This window comes from Myxine glutinosa, chromosome 7 (genome assembly GCF_964187855.1).
Source record: "Myxine glutinosa chromosome 7, kmMyxGlut1.1, whole genome shotgun sequence".
Lineage (NCBI taxonomy): Eukaryota > Metazoa > Chordata > Myxini > Myxiniformes > Myxinidae > Myxine > Myxine glutinosa.
In genome coordinates, this window is record NC_136267.1 from 21,090,344 (window position 1) to 21,105,344 (window position 15,001).

General features: G+C 42.8%; 1 protein-coding gene across 7 annotated transcripts in view; it reads right to left on the bottom strand.

Moving 5' to 3' along the window:
- NPEPPS (aminopeptidase puromycin sensitive) overlaps nt 1-15,001 on the bottom strand; it is a 170,237-nt gene that overhangs the window by 89,935 nt on the left and 65,301 nt on the right. For all 7 annotated transcript variants that reach the window (XR_013624027.1, XM_068121918.2, XM_078781362.1 and 4 more), the window contains exons 5-6: nt 5,667-5,744; nt 4,627-4,748 (exon numbers count right to left, since the gene is read on the bottom strand). Coding sequence is in view for 6 of the 7 variants with exons in the window: in XM_068121918.2 (XP_067978019.2) it covers nt 4,627-4,748; nt 5,667-5,744 (200 nt within the window). In the remaining variant the exon portion in view is untranslated. The remainder of the gene's footprint in view (nt 1-4,626; nt 4,749-5,666; nt 5,745-15,001) is intronic.

Here is a 15,001-nt window from a genome sequence, read left to right on the forward strand (position 1 = left end):
CAACGTGTGGCCCTGAATGGGTTTCTCTCATCTCCTCTTCCTGTTCAGGCTGGAGATCCCCAAGGCAGTGTTCTGGGCCCTGTGCTTTTTCTGGTCTTCATCAATGATCTCTCCGACTCTCTTGAAAATCCTCTCTATCTCTTTGCTGATGACTCTACTCTCTGTCGCTCCATTCTTCATCCCTCAGATCGGCAGTCTGCAGCCTCCTCACTCTCTGCAGACCTGGACAAAATCACAGACTGGGCAAACAAGTGGAACATGTCTTTCAATCCTGACAAATCTCACACTCTTACGATGTCTCTCCGAAAAGACCGACTGGACAACCCTCCCATCTACTTTCTGAATAATCCTCTCCAAGAAGTTCTGTCACTCAAACTTTTGGGTCTCACTATCTGCCATGATCTTTCCTGGGAAAACCACATTTCAAATCTGGCCTCCAAAGCCAGTCGCCGACTGGGCATCCTCCGTCGTGCGAAGTCCTTCCTTGGCACACCTGAGCTCCTCACCACGTACAAGGCTTTCATCCGCAGCTCAATGGAATACTGCTCTCCCCTCTGGGCTGGTGCTCCTGCCTCACACCTAGCTCGTCTTCACGCTGTTGAAAGCAAAGCATTCAGAATCATTGGAATCTCCCGCGATGAAGCAAACTCCAAGGGCCTCTCACTCACTCACCGCAGGCAGGTTGGTGGTCTTTCCATCTTCTACCGACTCCTCTCTGGCCTTGCCCCCCCCAGCTCTCTGGGCTCTGTCCCGCAAATTTTCCTACAGGTCGCACAAGATCTGCCTGCAACCCTCTTATGGTTAAACTGCCAAAATCAAGACTCTCTGCTCACCTTCACTCCCCTTTTCTCCCGCCTCTGGAACAAACTCCCTCACTCTCTTCAATCCCACTCCACCCTCCAGGTCTTTAAAACAGCTGTTCACCACCATCTCTTATCTTCCCCCATCCAAAACCTTGATCTTTTCTATCCCCGATAATTTCACCCCAATTCCACTTTTTGAAATACCAACTTCTGTCCTGGAAGTCCTTGGTGTCCTTGTGTTTTATACTTCTCCCCCCCCCTTCCCACGCCTCCTCCCCCCAAGCCCTCTCCCTCCCACACATCTCCCTGCTCTTAAATGTTGTGTGCTCTCAAGTGTTTGTGTGCTTCCCATTCTCTTGTCTTCCGCTCCCTCTTTTTATATATTTTGTTTGTCTGGTTGATTTGTTTGTGAAGTAAATGTCAGCTCTTTCACGAGCCTCGATTCAGTATACAAAAAAATAATAATAATAATAATAATTTTTTTTTACCGTTTTTCCAAAAATGCTAGAGTATTTTAGGAGGGACCAATTACACAACCAGGGGAGTAACTGAGAACGCTGTAGCTCCATCTTCTCTCCCGCCTCCTTTACATTATTGGTACAACATTCAGCAATGAGCTGTACTTGAGCTAAATATTCAGTATTTAATGAAAAGCATTATCTATGTGTTGCTCTTCCTCAAGTCCTTCAGGCATCAGCTGAATATTCCAGCATTTTCCTAATAAAGTACATACCTGTGAAAATCAATTTGAAGGAGCAAATGCATAAACAGTTTTTACTGGTTAATCTTGGGGACGTGGTGAATCGAACACGTGAAAGTAAATAAAACACATGGAGACAACATTGCCTTCTCAAAAATCCTAAACTGTGCATTCATCGGTAGCTCAATCGTGCATTCCATTATTTGCCAGTGACATCAACATGTGGAGTTATTTTTGTCAATAATCCTTGATCACAGTGATTACGAAGAAATTGTCAAGAATTATTTGCAGCACTAATAACTGCATGATGCATTTGTGCGATGCCTCTCCCAGTATGGCTGCACAAAATGAGTACTTAGAATCGTTCTCTGACAAGAATGTAGACTTCAGTACCATCAATTATAAAATGGGTTAACAAAGACGGAACCATCATAATGTCTCTACGGCTTCCTTTACATCAATTTCAATAAAGATTATCGGAGGCATATGATGGTTTTCCTTTACATCATTTGTCACAATACGACAGATGGCTTATCCATAATCACTGAAGGAGATTTTCTCAATAATATGAGAAAAATGTAATCTATAATATAAAAGGAGCCGTGGTGTCCGTGCATGCATTTGGGTTCCACCCATTGGTTGGACAGTTCGCCTAACTCCACCCACAATTTCTATACTATGTCCACGAATTTAGGAACCCTTTATAATTACCCTTTCTCTCAGGCAACACTTTACTGTGGTGGTTCAGACTGTTTTCTCAAATTGCTTGTTGAACAAGCGACTGTGGACGGGTTTCTGTTAAGTCGGTGATAGCATGACAGAGGAGCTGAAAACTACGTATTTCGCCGTTCTGATGTGGGAATGCCCGTTTACTTTTATGAGCAGGAGGAGGGTGAGAGTAAAGATGGGACAATTTGGAAGCAGGGTATGGAGAGTTGAGGACTTTTGGTGGAAGGGGGGCATGGGCGGTTAGAAGGCTCAAGTGCAGAGAAGGGATTGTTGCCTTCGGGATGGGAGGGGAAGGGTGTGGACTTGGGTTTGGGGAGGAGAGCAAAGATGGGACAGAGATTGGAAGGAGGAGGGGGCTTTTTGTTGAAGATTTGTCAGAATTGCAAGTGTGAGTTTACCAACAGTACAACTGTAAAGTGTGTGTGTGTATGACTAAGAGTGGGGGGGGGGGGGGGGGGGTGACGCTATCACTCTACAGGTAACGTGCTAGTTTTCTGCAAAGTCAAAAGAGAACAAAATGCTGTGCAGGGATACCGTTGGGACAACAGCCAAATGACTCTTGGGCCTTCTGCCATATATAACAGAGGATGTATTTGTGCAATATCAGACCTCTTAAAGCACGACATTACCAGGCCGCAGGACTTCATTTTGTTACTACTTTCATAACTGAAGGGCGAGTTACAGATGCCATAAAAAAAAATAGCTGCTGTTGTTGGCAAATGCATGTTGGACCAGGATTTGATTACAAACTTAGCCTGCTGGTTGCATCAGGACTGAGCTGCAGCTTTGAGGCTGAAGCAGTGTTCGTGCTCGTTACGGCAGGCATTTGGAATCAAACATCGACGAGACAGCTCAAAGACAAGTATGCAACCTCTGTGCCATGCTGTCGGACATCCATTTATGGATGACCAGTAAGCCAGGAGAATTGTTGGCAAAAAAGCTGCCACCATCAACCACAAAGACCATGGAATCCGGTTGCATTTGTATTCTGGCTACAAGTCATCGAAAAGTCCACAAGAATGAAATGGCATGGAGCAACAGCCAGTTTTTGCAAGTAACCTAGCTGAGCATCTAAGTCGTTCTGCGAAACTACTCGACTGACTCGATCCATTTCTTTTCCAACACACAACTCTCCAAATTGCAACTCTTCATTACTGAAGGTTTTCATGTCAAATCTGTCCTCAAACTTGCCCTGCTCCTCCTCAGCTCCTATAGGATAGGATAGGCTCTTCCGACCACGTGCTGGTAAAAGTAGGCATCTTTTTTTGCAGTTAGAACAGAACCCTCAAGACACAGACGTGCATGGGATTTGATAAAGCTCAGTGCTCTGAACTAAAATATGCTCTCTCCAACCAAGACTGCTCCAAAGATCATCAAATTAGGTCACAACATTGACAGCTAATGAAATTTCTTTTACGACGGAATAATTTCTCCTCTCAAGTGAATTCCGTCCCGTATTCAACTTTTTTGTCCATCAACTCAAACCTGGTACACTGATGTGTGGTGAAGCCTTGTATTCTCTTCCTGGAAGGTAAACCCTACTGATATTAACCGGCATTCTCTCTCCACAGCTCGGAATAATGTATCTATCCTACAAAGTGCCAGGGCCCAACATCAGGCTCAAAAGGACTCTGTCGTCTCTCAAAAGCTCAAAAGGACAAGAACCCAAATCCGTTGCTCCCCATCATGACAGAACAATTCCCACATTAGGTGGCCTTTCCCCCCTGTAACAGTAGCATTTCTGTGCGATAATTTGAGCCATAAAGGTATTTAAACTTTTACATTTTAAAATCAATAACACTTTTGAAAGGCTGAGTGAACTGACATAAGAATTGAGCAATGACAACTTCAGCTGATGCAAAATGCTATGTCCACTCTGCTGATGAAATATAGTGCAATAATCAAAAAGCCACAGCCGAAACCACATTCGGCTTTGTGAAAGGTCAGTTATTTTCAAATAAGTATGCGAAACAACAAAACTTTAAATGCACAAAATTTCCAGGGGTAATTTTTCAATGAATGACAAGTATAAATCCTGTTACCCAACATTCACGATAAGGAACCCACTCTGATCAATGGCATCTTTATTCAAGGCAATGCAGCAATCCTTGTAGAATCTAACACCGTGGATCTGTTCCAACGACTGGGTGGTTATGGAAAAGCTGCCATCCATGTCAGAAAAAAAAAGGAAAAAACCTCCAACCAATGCACCATCTCATAAAACGCAGTGTTTCTAAAGGAAAGCTTTTGTGCTGGCACACAGGTGGATTTAAGTGCAATTTGCCCAAAACAGAAAAGCAATCCAAAAGTAGTTCTCATATTATGTACGTCCATTTTGCAGAGGGAGTGTAAAATAAATTAATTAACGAAGTGTTTGCCAATTCTCATACACACCTCAAACTGTGTGACCGCTGCATAGCGGGCCTCTCCACACCGATCAACGTACTTGCTTCTGTAAAACCCCTTCATTTTGTCATTCAGCTCACCCACAAACTCGATCCTCAACTTTCCCTCACCTGGAAGGGAAAGGGGGAGGAGGGAGTAGGGGGAGGAGGGAGTAGGGAGATCATTATCTGCAATAGCTTTGGGCCTATAAAACAGCAAACCATACCAGCAAAACCATTGGCATAGGTGGGGGGAAATATTCAGGGTTAATTTCAATGCGATTTCCAATAGGGTGTCGCTCGCAAATGTTGGTCGACATCAAGTGCAATGTTGTGCCATTTCTCTTTAAGAGAAAATGCAAATTCAGTGGAGGACTCTGGTCTGTGGACCTCATACGCCCTTCCAAACAATCCCAGAGTGATTCGATTGGGTTAAAGTCAGAAATCTCAGCAAAGCATTACAAGGTTTTAACATTGTTGTCATGCTGGTAGATGCAAGGGCCCACTGAAATATTACATCAAAGCCAACAATGCAGCGCTGCCAAAAATCTCACAATAAGACACCTTTATAAAGCACAAACTATTGCGAATATATATATATATATATATATATATATATATATATATATATATATATATATATATATATATATATATATATATATATATAATATACATATATAAATATATATATAAATATATATATATACATATGGAGGATTCATTGTAAGCAAGGTTGTGCTATCTTAAAAGCTTGGTAGCATAATCAAGCTGGTTCTTGTTAAAATTATGGTTAATTTCCCAAATGGCATTATATGAAAGACCATATCAAGCAGTCTTCAATAGCTAGCTATCAAAGGAACTAAAATGAATGCATTTGACAAACATCAGTGAGTAAAAGGTGGGGAGGGGGCGAGTGGGGATACATATTGTAGTACATCCGAGGGGGACAAGCTCATCAACATGTAACAGATATATGAAGATAACAAGTTAGTGATGCAGAACATTCCCTCTTCCGAAGTGTGTGGGTTTCACGCATATTCATTATACCGAGCTCCAGAGGTGATGGGAATGAGAGGGTCACTTTTTCATCTTCATTCTGGTAGTTGAAGCCCGTTGCATTTATCTCTGAAAAGAGAAAGCGAACAGAAATAAAGGATCCGACATCGACTCGAGCTGCGATCAAATACAAAGGAAAGAAACAAGGGCTCTCGAATAACGAATCGATCCAAAACACTCCAAAAATAAAATTTCAATCTGTGCATTCATTCGCCTGTACAAAGAAAAAGTAACTCGACATAATTTGATGTTGCGACGTCGCCAGATATGCCTTCGTCCACATTATTACATCATTACACAGGGTGATTTTTTTTTTTAATTTGAGAACCCTAAATAATTCCCATACAGTTAAGATTATATCCGTTAGGAACCTAAGGCCCGTCACACATAGGCGGATATTTTGGCGACTCCTGGCGACTGCCGGCGATCAAGATTTTTCGGCGACTACTGGCGATTTTGGGCGGTCAAATATGGTCAGGCGGCAGTATGGCGACTGCAGGCGGCCACATTGCGACGAAGCACTGGCCTCGCCCCGAGTGGGATGGCGACTGTTGAAGATCGACGACGACTGCATTGCGGATGCACGGCGGCAGCGTGGCGACAGTCTGGCGGCTAGATTACGACTGATGGCGGATCGCGGCGACTGCATTGGGCCCGGATGGCGGTTTACTCCGACGTCCGCAAGACTGCAATAAGACCGCCTGCGATTGGAGACGATTCACACATGATGATTGTGTGATCACACACAATCATTCACACATGATTCACACATCAAGACACGATGTCTACACCAAACCTGCCACCAGCTGATGATGACTCTGGCAGTCACGATTATTGACACATTAGTGATTACTTGTGGATATTTGTGCTATTGGATACTTGTGCTGTGCTATTGGATACTTGTGCTATGAACATTGTGATTCATTATTGGATACTTGTGCTATGAACAAATTTGTATTTAATATGAACAAATAAATTTGTTTGTATTAAATATAAATTTCAAAAATCACCGTTTCGTCCTCGCTACAGGCACTCATCAGACGGCTAAAGCTACCATTACAGTGTTTCTATTTTGCATTTTTTTTTTTTTAATCTTTATTTCTCTATTTTACATTTCACTTTATTCATTTCAATGATGTATGACATGAAGCATAAAGATGTTTGATGTACAATAAGAAAGTTAATAAAGATGTATCATTGTAATGTAATAATCAAACTTTTCTGCAGGGAGAGAGAATATAAATAAAGTCCAACAAATTATTTCCACTGGTCCCAAGTCCTCAGCATTATTTCCACTCCTCAGCATGAGCCAGCAGTAGGTCATTCGCAGCAATATCTTGGTCCAGTGCTGCCAAGTCATTCAGAAGGACCAGCTTCATCCTATGTTCATCATCCATGATAGATGTTGGGAGAGAGACCCTTGGTAGACCTTGACCATAGAACATACTGCAGTGAGCTGAAATGTCCACCCCTATTTATACCTGGCCAGAAAATCGTGGTATGTCATAATGCAGTCGCCAGGCAGTCGTAGCTCGGTCGCCAATGGCCGTAACTCGGCCGCCAGTAGTCCTACTGCTGTCGTCGTCAGTCTCCCATAGCCGCAGGGGAGACGTGACAGTTCTTCTGGACTCGATATGCAGCCGCAACAGTGTCGGCCGGTAGTCGGGAAGATGCCGCAGGAAGGCCGTATGGCATTCGCATCTCTGCCGTGCTAGCTGGTGGGGCGATGCTGGGGCGATTACGGAAGACTATGAGCGACTGGGTTGCGGCCGCTTTACGGTCTTATTACGGATACCGACGACAGCATGGCGGTTCCATCACGACAGCATGGCGGATTCATTTTGAGGACGACTGAGCGCGCCGTTTTTAAACATTTAAAAAAATATTTGGCCCCTTTGCGGCTCTTGCCGACTGCAGCAGACCTGGGGAGGATAACCATGACTACAGAAGATCATCCATTACGGTTTCATTACGATTGTCGGCGGGTGGTGGCGATTTTTTCAGTCGCCAGTAGTCGCCGACAAATCCGCCTATGTGTGACAGGGGCTTAATGTTTTGCATAAATATAGCCTGACCTTACAGAAAGATGTAACATGATTCTGAGAGTTATCAGGCACCATGCGATATATCACGTGACTCCGCAGTGTCGTTTCACGGTTTTAACTCAGTCACACCATGGCCACTGTGGAACCACTAACCCAGCCACTGTGGAAGAACACGCGTTTCTTGTCAAACATTCTATCAAGAACGGATCCTTTAGGGAATGTCAAATTGCATTTAAAAGTAGTGATGTTCAAAATCAGTGATGTGGAAACTGGTGAAGCATTTCAGAAAAACAGGCTGAATTAAAGTTAAAAAGCACATGCACCAGCCAAGTGTTGTTACACCAGAGAAAGTGGATGAAGTGCAGGAACAAATGGAAGCAAGCCCGAATAAATCTGAGACGTTTAGCACAAGCTCACTTTTCATATTTCAGTGCAAGGAAGGCGGTCAAGACACTGAAACTTTATCCCGACAAAATCCATACAGCGAATCAGTTTCTGGACCCAGATAAAGAAAAGCGCATAGCCTACTGTGAGTGGCTCCAGAGTATGGTAAGAGAATACAACAATGCTTTGGATGCTGTGTTTTTAATTTTTACATACGAAGCATGGTTTCATCTTTCTGGGCATGTAAATTCACAAAACACTAGTTTATGGTGAAGTGAACAACTTTATGCAATGCATGAAAGGCCGTTGCATTCCATGAACATCGGTAATTGCTGTGCTGTAAGTCGGCAAATAATGATTGGCCCAATTTTATTCTCAGAAACAGTAACAGCCGGGAACGTTACACACTGGGGCGTTAAAAAAAAGAAAAAAAGAGCCAAGCTGTTTTTTTTTCAAATTTGGAGCCAGAGATGTGCAGTACATATTCCAGTTTAAATTGATTTCTTATGTTACATTAGATAAAGGCCCTCCACACGGTTTACAGCAATTTTTATGAAAAAAATATATCGTGTTTTAAGAGGTTTTGCTCAAAAAAAAAAAAAAAAAAAAAAATTGAGAAAATTTCCATATTTTCACTTTTCATCTTCAAAGGCCAATATCTCAGGTAAGACAAAATCAATAAAAAAATGTACTCATCAAAAAGGAAGATAAGACTGTTTTTAGTTGTTCTGTGTCACAATATATATAAATTTTTTAACTGTTAAAAGTATAGTTTTAAAGATCTACAATGCATTATTAGGGTGTTGTCATGTTTTTTGACTGTTTCGTGCATATGTAGTCCTTAACTAAATTGCTTTAATTTATGACTTGTACAGTTAGTGTAGGTCATGTGTTACAATTTAGAAATGCCTCCAAATAAAGAAGTTCCACACTGATGGGGATATTTAAAAAAATCGAATTGCTCGTCTTCGTCAAGCAGGCAAGACATATTGTGAAATCCACAAGGTACCGAAGAAGGATATATTCTGACATAGATTGATAGACATATAAAAACATATTCTGAGGATATTCAAAGAAACACCACAAATGTTGGTGAAATGAATTGAAAAAGTCACTTTGAATCAACAGGGTCTTGGGAGGGGCTGATACTGCTACTGACAGAGCCTCCCCCCTGTGACCCCCCTCTCAATGGCAGAAGACACAGGCAAGTCACTGGAGATTCTTCGCACCCCATAATGACGGGAACTAGGGGCCATTAATTTTTCAGACTTTTCATATTTAATTGGACGTTTCTGAGGAAATGAGAGGAAAGAGAAATAAAAGAGAGAGATAATGAAAAGGTGAGGAGTGAAAATGAGAAAGAAAAGTTTATGATGAAAAGTGTATGGTGAAAAGTGTATGGTGAAAAGTGTATGGTGAAAAGTGTATGGTGAAAGTGTATGGTGAAAGTGTATGGTGAAAGTGTATGGTGAAAAGTGTATGATGTTTATTTGCAAGAAAGAGATTAAAGCTAACCGGGTAGCTATAATGCGAGTGAGACAGAAAGTAAGACCAGCAATCCTGACACGGAGAGTGTAAGATGGTTCCGGGCACCACTTTAACGCTCCTAAGTCTGAACGCTAGTACTACCCTGGGTGATTGCTGTCCATATCCTACTACCCAAAAAGAAAAGCGTCCAATCAGATGCGTGTTTTTTATGAGACACCATCTCCTTACTGGATGGGGGAGCTTATCCGCCCTTTAACAGGTATTGTTTTTAGTCCTGCAAGGTGTCGCAGTCACCATCCCCACTGACAAGCCAGTGAGTTTCGTCTGTTTAGTCACTGACTTCCCAACCATGCGGCAGGTAACACTGGGTTACGTGTTACCAGTGGCAGTCAAGGGACTGTTTGTACAGTTATTTCTGCATGTTCTGGTGTGTTTTTTTAATGTATGGTAAAATTGTGTTGTTGTTGTTATGGTAAAATAGTTATGACAAAAAATGTTTAAAAATTGACTTGGCTCTTTTATTTATTTATTTTTGCCCCGAAGTGTACATCGACAGAATCCACGAGTTTATTGGGCACCTTACAGAAGACGAAATCAACAAAGGATGGTTTCAGCAAGATGGTGCCATAAGTTAAACTTCACGACTCGTGGCACCATCTTGCTGCATGAACGAACTTGGGCTACTCTTTAGTGACCGTGTAGTGTCCAAGTCATTATGGCCACCTCAATCGCCAGATCTTGTGTCGTCAGATTTATTTTTGTGGGGATATTTGAAGAATATAGTGTACGCTATAAATCCACGCACTCTTGGTGAATTAAAAGCAATACAATCAACGATAGTCCCCAAGAAATGCTACACTGTCGGAGAGCATGCTGCGAATAATTGATTTGTGCATGCAACATGGTGATGGACACTTTCTGTACTTCATTTGAGGTAATCAATTGTGTGGATCGTGTCACATCTTTCAGTAACATTAGGCCACATTTACGCAAAATACTAGGTTCCTAACTTTTATAGTTTTTAGTGTATGGGAATTATTGAGGGTTCTCGAATAATAATAATAATAATAACACGAATAATAATAATAATAAAAATCACCCAATACATATGTTCTTGTACCGAGTTTAATTTAAATCTCTTCAGCTGTTCTCAAGTATCACATTTTATTCCTGACATGACCTCTGACCTTTGTTTGACCTCTTGATACCAAAATCTAATCAATTCATTTTTGCATAATAATATGTACTTGGACCAAGTTTGGTGAAAATCTCATCACTGGTTCACAAGTCAGACTTTTTACCCAACAGGACCGCTGACCTTTGACCTATTGACCCCATAATCTGAGCAGTTCATATTTACATTATACATACTTTACCCCAAGTTTGACTTAAATCCCCCTCAGCCATTCTCAAGTTAGCGCAGTAATGAAAATTTATCATGGATGCACCGACAGACATGTTTATGCTGGTTGCCCTATGTATCCAAAGAAGCTTGTTGTTCACCCAAAACATGCAAACTCTACCTGGTCAATTTGTTTACAGTGGATAAGCTGCTGCCCAAATCACACTTGGAGAGCAAGCAGTGTAACCTGGTGTCAAGAAGCTACCAAGAAGACGAGACCACTTGCTTCCCACAGTGCAGGCAGGAATTTAGAAATTAGCCAGGGTGCCAGCGATAACTCGCGACTCTTTTTGTGAAGGACACCGACGCGAGGTCTTCAATGTACACTAACTATGCTAAAAGAAGGGACACCCAGCTTAAAGTCCAGATACTCAGTGTAACCATTGATGCCAGACCCTGCTTGTGAAATACCAGGATGACAATTTATAGCTGGGCTGAGATTCAAACTCAGGCTTGACAGCTCATACCTCGACCCTATCCTGACTGGACCACATTCTGACAAATAGAGAATAGCCAATGATGATGATAATTAAGAAATAGTTTTACTGTGCTGGGTTTACACAAAGTAGAGGGAGCAACTGGAATCTTTATTCCATTTCTAAAACTAAAAAGGGGGATGAGAAGCACTTCCTCAGACGGTGAATCATGTCACACACAAAGATTAGTATTTCAGTAGCGGGGTCTTTCAACCTTGACAATGACTAACAAAAACTACAATGATAAAAACCTTCCTATGTATAAATGTGTCACGCTAAAACGACAACTAAAGAACAATTCTGTTCAATGATAATGATAGCTATCACCATCATATGTTCCAGAGGGATTATTACCTCCGCCACAAAGGATGAAGGGTGGTTGTGTTTTCACCGGTCTGAGGAGGATATTTCAAAAAGTTGAGAAAGGATTTGGACGAAATGTGGTGGACAGTTTGGGTGTGTGACAAGGATGAATGGATTCAATGTTGGTGAAGATCTAGATACGGATCCAGATAATCGAATTTTTTTAATGCAATTCTTCACCATTGAGAGATGGGGACAAAAACCAAGATTTTCCTATAAAAGTGTAATAGTCATCAACTGTTAAAACTGATAAAAATTTCTCTGTAAAATAAATCGATGGAAGGATACATTGACAGAATTGACTGAATAGGTTAGGGTTTGAAATGTTTTTTCTTTTTTTAACTTCCTGTATGTGTCCGAACCAACAACTGAGTATATACACCACATGCACAACAAAAATGCAAATTACTTGGAATTGCATGAATTTTGACATTTGTAAACCTCCCCCTGCATTGTATGGGTCCAAGAGCTCTTCAATGAGTTATCATTCAGCATTGTGATTGCTGTGGTTACGACGTTTAGCCTGATCCACTAGCGTAGCGAAAGGGGCGGTCGTCCCGAGCGGCACTTTTGGGGGGCAGCAAATTTGTTATTTTGCATTTATCAATTATCATTATCGACACTTCGTACACTTTGTACCATCCCGGTGTGTACCCCGGTTTAGAATAGGTACACCGTATCCCTGCGTGTCGAAAGAGGCGACTAAAAGGGTTGGCGTCAGGAAGGGCATCTGGCCATAAAACATTGCCTCAAAAAGGGAACCATGACAATTACAATTACATATGGGCAGGGTACAGCCCGAAGTACCCCGTGGGGGGTCCTCAACCCATCTCGTCAAAAATCAAGGTGGGGAACCCAAATGAAGCAAGGGTGGAAATCACTCCATTTATGAGGACGAAAGGTCTGATGCCCGACGTGGAGATCGGTTTCTGAGGTTTGGGACATGGAATGTTGGGACAATGACAGTGAGATCAGGAGTAGTGGTTGAAGTATTGGTCAGAAGAAAAGTGGACATAGGTTGTGTGCAGGACACGAGATGGAAGGGAAGTGGTGTGAGAATGGTGAAGGGTAGGCAGGGACAGAAATACAAGTTTGTGTGGCAAGGGTGCCTGGAAGGCATGCATGATGTTGGTGTCCTGTTTTCTGAGGAGTTTGTAGACAGTGTGGTGAGTGTGACGAGAGTGAGTGAAAGGTTGATGCTGGTGAGAATGATGATTGGAAAGCTCTTGGTGAACATCATCTCGGGATATGCTCCGCAGGTCGTTCGGAGCGATGAAGAGAAGGACAAGTTCTGGTGTGCAATAGAGAAACTGATGGAAAACGTGAAAGATGAGGAAGTTGTTGTGGCAGGAGACCTAAATGGACACGTGGGAAGGAGTATAGACAGTTTTGAGGGAGTTCATGGGGGTTACGGATATGGTGTGAGGAATGGAGAAGGTGAAAGGACTTTGGAGTTTGCTGATGTAGCTGGTTTGTTGAATTGTAATACTCAGTTCAAGAAAGAGTATAATAAGCTTGTTACATACACGTCAGGTGCGTCGACAACAACCGTTGACTACCTGATGGTGCGTAGGCGAGATAGGGGGCACCTCTGGGACACAAAGGTGATCCCGGGGGAGGAGGCTGTTTCACAGCACCACTTCGTTGTCTGCGACATAAGGGTGAAAGGTGCGAGGAGAGCTCGGCGGGTGAAGTACCAACCGAGAATGAAGGTGTGGAGGTTGAAAGGGGTGACAGTAAGGGAGGCATTAAAAGAGAGGCTGAGGAGGGTAGAGGATGATGTGGTTGAACTTGAAAGTGGTTGAATGTCAATGAAAGATAGTCTGTTGGGAGCCGTTGGTGAGGTATGTGGATGGACAAAAGGACCACCAAGGCACTCGGAAACATTGTGGTGGGATGATGAAATTGGAAAGAGGATTGATGAGAAGAGGAAGAAGTTCAAGGAGTGGCAGAAGGCGAAGGGTATGGGGGCAGAAAAGACAGAGCATGAAAGTTATAAGGCAGCGAAGAAGGCTGCAAAGAAAGAGGTAGCAAAGGCGCAGGAGGCATGTCGGAAAATGTTCGGAGAACGCTTGGATTCGGAAGAGGGTCAGAGAGCGGTATTCAGGATTGCAAAGCAGATAGCGAAAGAGAGGTGTGATATGATGGGGGTGAGTTGCTTGAAGGATGAAGTGGGACAAATCGTTGCGGACCCAGATGGAATTAAAGGAAGATGGAAGATACATATGGAAATGCTGTTGAATGCAGAGAATGAATGGGATGGCAACATAGAGAGTAACCCAGTTTTAGGACTGGCAGAGAAGATAACTGAGAAGGAAGTTGAGGAAGCGATAAAAGCAATGAAGAGTAGAAAAAAGGTCGGGCCGACGGGAGTTGTGGGAGATATGTTGAAGGCAGCGGGAAGTTGGGGTGTGAAGAGAATGACAGAGATCTGTAAGCTGGTGGTGAAAGAAAGCCGCATTCCAGTGGATTGGGAATTGAGTACCCTCGTCCCTCTACACAAGGGGAAAGGTAACCCTCTGGAATATGGCTCGTACCGAGCAATAAATTTATTATAGCATGGAATGAAGGTATTGGAAAGGATGTTGGAGAAGAGGATGAGGAAGATCGACGAAATACAGTTTGGATTTATGCCAGGAAGAGGAACGACAGACGCGCTTTTTATTGCAAGGCAGTTGCAGGAGTAGTGCATGGAGAAGAGGTAGAAGTTGTTTCTTGGGTTTGTTGATCTGGAGAAAGCATTCGAAAGGGTTCTATTTGTAGCTGTGATGGAGGTGCTAGCTCACAACGTAAATGAGGGCTTACCGTAGGAGTTGTTGTATGCAGATGAACTGGTGTTGATTGGGGAGAGTATGGATGGACTGAAAGAGAAGATGAACAAGTGGAAGAAATGTAAGGAGGCAAAAGGTCTGAAGGTGAATATCGGAAATACGAAGGTGATGGCAAGTGGTAAAGCATGTGGTGAGGTGGAAAGAGCTGGGAAGTAGCCATGTGCGGTGCGCGCAGGAAGGGTGTCGGAGTGAACTCCATTCAATGTGCAATGTGCGCTGAGTGGGTTCATCAAAAATGTAGTGGTCTGAGGGGGTCATTCAACAGTGTGGCAGCTACATTCAAGTGTAAGGTGTGCACAGAGGGAGCTGCAGATGGAGGAAATGTTGAGTTGGATCT